We start from the raw sequence: 5,046 nt of genomic DNA on the forward strand, positions 1-5,046 counted from the left end.
TGAGCAAAAATTCTGCTTTGTGAGCTCCTGCCATTAAAGCTGTGAGCAAGGGATTTGGCTGCCGCAGACATTAGTTTGCTCTGGAGCCCTCCTTCCTGAGCGAAGACAGAAATCTGTGAGCTGGAGGCTAAAAAACTGTGAGCTAGCTCACACTCACTCTGCTTAGAGGGAACAGTGGTGCAGACATTCGTTTGCACTTGCGCAAGTGCAGACATTGCTTCAGAAACTACAGGGAAGGTGAAACGGAACCCGCCACAGGCTGAGGTCATGAGACTTCTCGTTCCAAAGGCGGAGGTTTCTTATTCTGCTGGGAGAACAGCCTTCAGTTGCTCAGAGGGAGGTGCCTGCCAGTTTGTGTTTGGCTTCGCTCAGGAATGCTGTAAAGTTTGTTCACACAATTGCTTGTTTTTCTAAAAAGCGGCAATGAGCTCTCCACTCTCCCCTCATCTCTCCTAACTTGGCTGGCGGACAAGGACAGTGTAATTTAAGTAAGTGGCTGATGCTGTTTTCCCAGCGCCAGCAGTTCCAGATGTTCTGTTTGGAAATGCAGAGCAAAAGTCTTGTTAACTTCTTTTTTTCGTTCTCTCTCTGCAAAGGATTGTTTGGGGCCAGGCCCATTCCACCAACAGGAAGGCCGGCGCCCAGCCAAATTTCAGTCCAAAGCTGGAGCAGTTTTACCTATGCCAGTACTGCCAAAGAGAGAGATGTTTTTAAAAGTCAATCCAGGTTATCTTAGTGCTGAGGTCCTCTGAGCCAGCAAATTCTTGCTTGTTTATAACACTTTCTTCCTCCCCCCCCCCTTTTTTTGCAGTGGAGCCTCCCATCGTCCCAGGAGGTCCAAAATTGCAAAATACGTTGGGTTTTCCCAGAACTCGATTTCTTCTCTCTATTTCACAGTGTGCCCAAAACAGAGGAGGAGGAACAGCCACCGGAGAGAGAAATAGTTTGCTTTGGCAAGCAAGTGGGAAGCTGTTCAGGGGCCGGACCCAAAGGTTCAGGTGAGCCACTGGGGGGTGAGATGAATGACTGGGGGGAAATCCGGCCAAAGGGAAACTGAACACAAGGCCGGTGGATGTGTCACCAGATTCCCATTTCAGAGACAGGGGGTGGAAGACCAGTGGGGTGTCCGTGGGTCGTGGTTTAAGAGTGAGGGTGGGATCATCTGGCAGGTTGAACGTCAAGTTCCCCACTCTAATTTGCTGGGTGACCTTGGGCCAGTCCCATTCCCTCAGTCTAGCCTACCCTGCAGGGCTCCTGTGAGGTTGAAATGGAGGGAGTGAGAGCCATGTACGCTGTCCAGAACTCCTTGCAGGAAGGGAGGGTTTAAAATGTTGTGCATGAATGCATCGGGTCCAGGCTGTCAACAGGGAGCGGGGGCCGAGAAGCAGTCTGCCTGGAGCAGAAGAGTGTAGATGCCCTCGCTCCTCACTGTCTTCCGCATGCTCCTCTCCCCCCTCCAGCCCTCATTCCCCACAGACTCTTGCTTCTTCCACCCGTCCTTTCATGCTGGTCCCTGGATCTCAGCCTGCAGCCTTCCCTCCCCACGCCCCTCTCCCAGGCCGCCCTGCTTCTGCTTGAGCATTGTAGCTCACTCGGGCATTCTGCCGCTCTCTGTCAGCTATGACAGCAGATGAGAAAACAGTCCATATATACAGGGGTCATTTCCTGCAGGAGTGCACAGGAGCGGAGCTCCGGCAGGAAAGAGCCCAGGGGGCGGGCACATGCAACAAGCCCCGCCCCCTGCTCCCAGCAGCCCTCAGTCAGAGCAAGAAGCAGCCCGGTAAGTTGCAGAGCCCCCCCCCGGTCCAAAACGGTCCAGTGGCACCTTTAAGACCAGGTCTTATTCAGGTACAAGCTCTCCCTCCTCTGCGAGGACAGATCTGCACGTCCCCCCCCCCCCAATAGCTAGCAATCCAAAACAGTCCAGTGGAGCCTGAGCGGTGGGTGTTGCCTTCTGACACACTTCCAGTGATGTCAGGGGGTGTGGCATATTCAAATAAATTATGCTAATGAGTTATGCGAATGAGCTCCTGCACCTCTTTTTCTACAAAATGACCCCTGCATATATATATATATCCAATGTCAGGTTAATGAAATATCATACCTGATCCCACAGATCCAGGTCTATCTGGGTCATGCGCCTTCTGTATACCAAGACTAAGAAGGAAATACCGGTGATTATAAAACATTTTCTTTCATCGTGGGGCCCCCCCCCCCAATTTTCATCCTCTTGGCAGTCACTTTCAAGCTCTGAGTCACCCAGCAAAACATTTTCCTCCATTCCTTCTTGAAAACAGCTCGCAGTCCTGTATTTCTGCTCTGCCAAAGGGACCTCTTGCTTCCCTCACAGGAGTTGTACTGTTAGGCAGCATTCCGTGATCACCATTTCCTTCTCCACAAATGGTTCACAAATGTTCGTGAGTCTTACCAGCACAGCCAATTGACTTAGAAAGGCTTCATGTGGCTTATAGTCAGGAACATCAGCTTCTAGCCTCTCATATGCCTAGGCCTCCACATGTTTTTGGGTGGGGTAGTTACCGTGTTTCCCCGAAAATAAGACACTGTCTTATATTTATTTTTTCTCAAGAAGACACACTAGGGCTTATTTTCAGGGGATGTCTTATGTTTATTAAGTATAATACAACAATCTACATATTTTCAAATACAGTTAAGTCATCTTCTTCTGGAACATCGTCATAACTCTCATCACTAGGTCTTATTATCGGGGTAGGGTTTATACCACAAATGCATAGAAATCCTGCTAGGGCTTATTTTTTGGGTAGGTCTTATTTTCGGGGAAACAGGGTACTTTATAAACAGTTTTTTAACTCCTCCCTCCCCTAGGGGGACACCATGGCGCCAATGCCAGTCTGGTCAATGCTACTTCTCCTGATGGTCTTGCTGGGACCCTGGCCAGCCTCCACCCAGAGGGAAACCCGTCACCAGAAGTTCCAGCGGCAGCACGTCAACTACCCGAAGACCAGCCCTGAGCTGGAGCCCCGGCGCTATTGCAACCTCATGATGCAGAGCAGAAAGATGACCACGAATGCCTGCAAGCCCTCCAACACCTTCATCCATGGGAGCCCCGAGGATGTGGACGCCATCTGCACCCACGGAGGCACCCACTCCAGTGAGAATTACTACGACAGCAACGTCAGCTTTGAGGTCACCTCCTGCCGGATCTCTGGGGGCTCCCAGAGGCCCCCCTGCAGCTACAGAGGCAGACTCAGCTCCCAGCACGTCCGAGTGGCCTGTGTCAATGGCGTGCCGGTTCACTTCAAAGCTGCCCTTTAGGTTGCCGAGCATCGGAGAGAGGGTCCGTGGTGCTGACCTGTGCAGCCCATTGTAGGTGACACTCAGCCATGTTAGACCCTGGAAAGGTTAGAGAGTCCACTGCAAATTAGTACATTTTTTTATATCTCAGTTAGGATTTGCTGTTGCTGTAGATCTACTATCCTGTCTTCTGCTGCTGCCCCTCCCCCTTTTCCTCAGTAAGCTGATATTTTGATGATTTGCCCTGACGCTTTGCATCAAGCATTATAAAATGACCCCGTCCTACTTCCGTTTATCGTTCGGTTGCCTAAAAGTTTGCCTACAAGACAGGTGTGACCTTGGATCAGTTACAACTTCGTTCAGAGCTGTTCTCTCAGGAGCAGTCCTCGAAAGAGCTCTCTCAGGCCCACCTACCTCAAAGGGTGTCTGTTGTGGGGAGGGGAAGGGAAAGGGAAAGGGATGGTAAGCCACTCTGAGACTCCTTTGGGGAGTGAAGGGTGGGGTATAAATCCAATCTCCTCCTCCTCCTCCTTTAAAGGAGTGTCAGTAACAGCCATTCTCTGTTCCCTGGGAACTGTAGCTCTGTGAGGGAAAGGATGAAGGGTCCTTAATCCTTAGCACCACCTCCAAACTACAGTTCCCATGATCCTTCAGATGAAAGTATGACATTTAAAGTGATATGAAGCCAATAGAATTCATAGCGTTGTTATCTTTGCTGGTGCAGCCAATTTCTAGCTAGCACACATTTTTTACACCTCAGGAAATGGGAGGCGAGGGAGACGGAATTTCCCAAGGCAGAGGGCCCAGTTTGATCTCCCTCCTCATTCTGTTAAGCACTGATAAAGTGGAGAGCTGAGGATAAAACCAAATCCTACCCCATTTTGTGGCAATGGAGCGACAACCCCGTGCTACTAATATCCCATCTCCTTGGGTGCATCTGTGATTAGTTTCAAGAGGATCCACATGCAAGTTGTATAGATGTGTTTTAAAAGAGGCATTCCTTCTCGCATTGGTTGGGTTCCCGACTCCAGGTTGGGGAATCCCTAGAAATTTGGGGGCGGAGCCTGGCATAGCTGGGGTTTGGGTACGGGATAGAGTTCGGCAGGAATGTGATGTCATAGAACCCACCCTTCCGGATCCTCCTTTTCCCTCCAGGGGAACTGGCCTCTGTAACCTGGAGATCCGGTGTAATTCCAGGGTAACTCCAGCCCCCACCTGGAGGTTGGCATCCCGATGTCTGAGTGAGGAAGTGGAAAGCCTCTTCCAAGATGATGCATTTCTGCAGTTTTTATAAGTCATTTACTCAAAAATAACTCTTGTGGGAATGAAACGTGTCTGTCATTCTGAGAACTGAACAGTCTCCCTTTGCAGCTTTATATAATAAAGTCTTCTTATATACACCAGACCTGAGAGTTGGTATTATTCCATGTTATTTTGCGAAAAAGATTTTTTTTTAAAGAGTTTTCAGTCAGCAGAACATTCAGGCCCCTCCCCAACACCACTTCGGTCAAGGTCCCCCTTTCTCCTCCAAAGGGAATGGATTCAGTAAGCATGACCCCAAAGCTTCTCATTGCTCAGAGAAGGGGGACTTGCAGGAGTCATTTCCTGCAGGAGCGCACAAGAGCGGAGCTCTGGCAGTAAAGAGCCCAGGGGGCAGGTACATGCAACAAACCCCACCCCCTCCTCCCAGAAGCCCTGAGCCACGTGGAGCAAGAAGCAGATAGGTAAGTTGCAGAGCCCCCCCCCCATACCCAGCAATCCAAAACAGTCCAA

At 50.2% G+C, this 5,046-nt stretch overlaps 1 protein-coding gene across 1 annotated transcript; it reads left to right on the top strand.

The window, feature by feature from the left end:
* Positions 1-344: 344 nt before the first annotated feature.
* LOC107115762 (ribonuclease-like) lies at positions 345-4,676 on the top strand. The gene is made up of 3 exons (XM_015417527.1): positions 345-488; positions 898-998; positions 2,845-4,676. The coding sequence occupies exon 3, from the start codon at positions 2,854-2,856 to the stop codon at positions 3,292-3,294; it is 441 nt and encodes a 146-aa protein (XP_015273013.1). The 5' UTR covers positions 345-488; positions 898-998; positions 2,845-2,853; the 3' UTR covers positions 3,295-4,676.
* Positions 4,677-5,046: the final 370 nt, after the last annotated feature.

The sequence above is a fragment of the Gekko japonicus genome, unplaced genomic scaffold, assembly GCF_001447785.1.
Source record: "Gekko japonicus isolate JY-2015 unplaced genomic scaffold, Gekko_japonicus_V1.1 scaffold4364, whole genome shotgun sequence".
NCBI lineage: Eukaryota > Metazoa > Chordata > Lepidosauria > Squamata > Gekkonidae > Gekko > Gekko japonicus.

Excerpts from the sequence above, each read along its gene's own strand:
- LOC107115762 (XM_015417527.1), top strand. The coding sequence starts at position 2,854 with ATGGCGCCAATGCCAGTCTGGTCAATGCTACTTCTCCTGATGGTCTTG.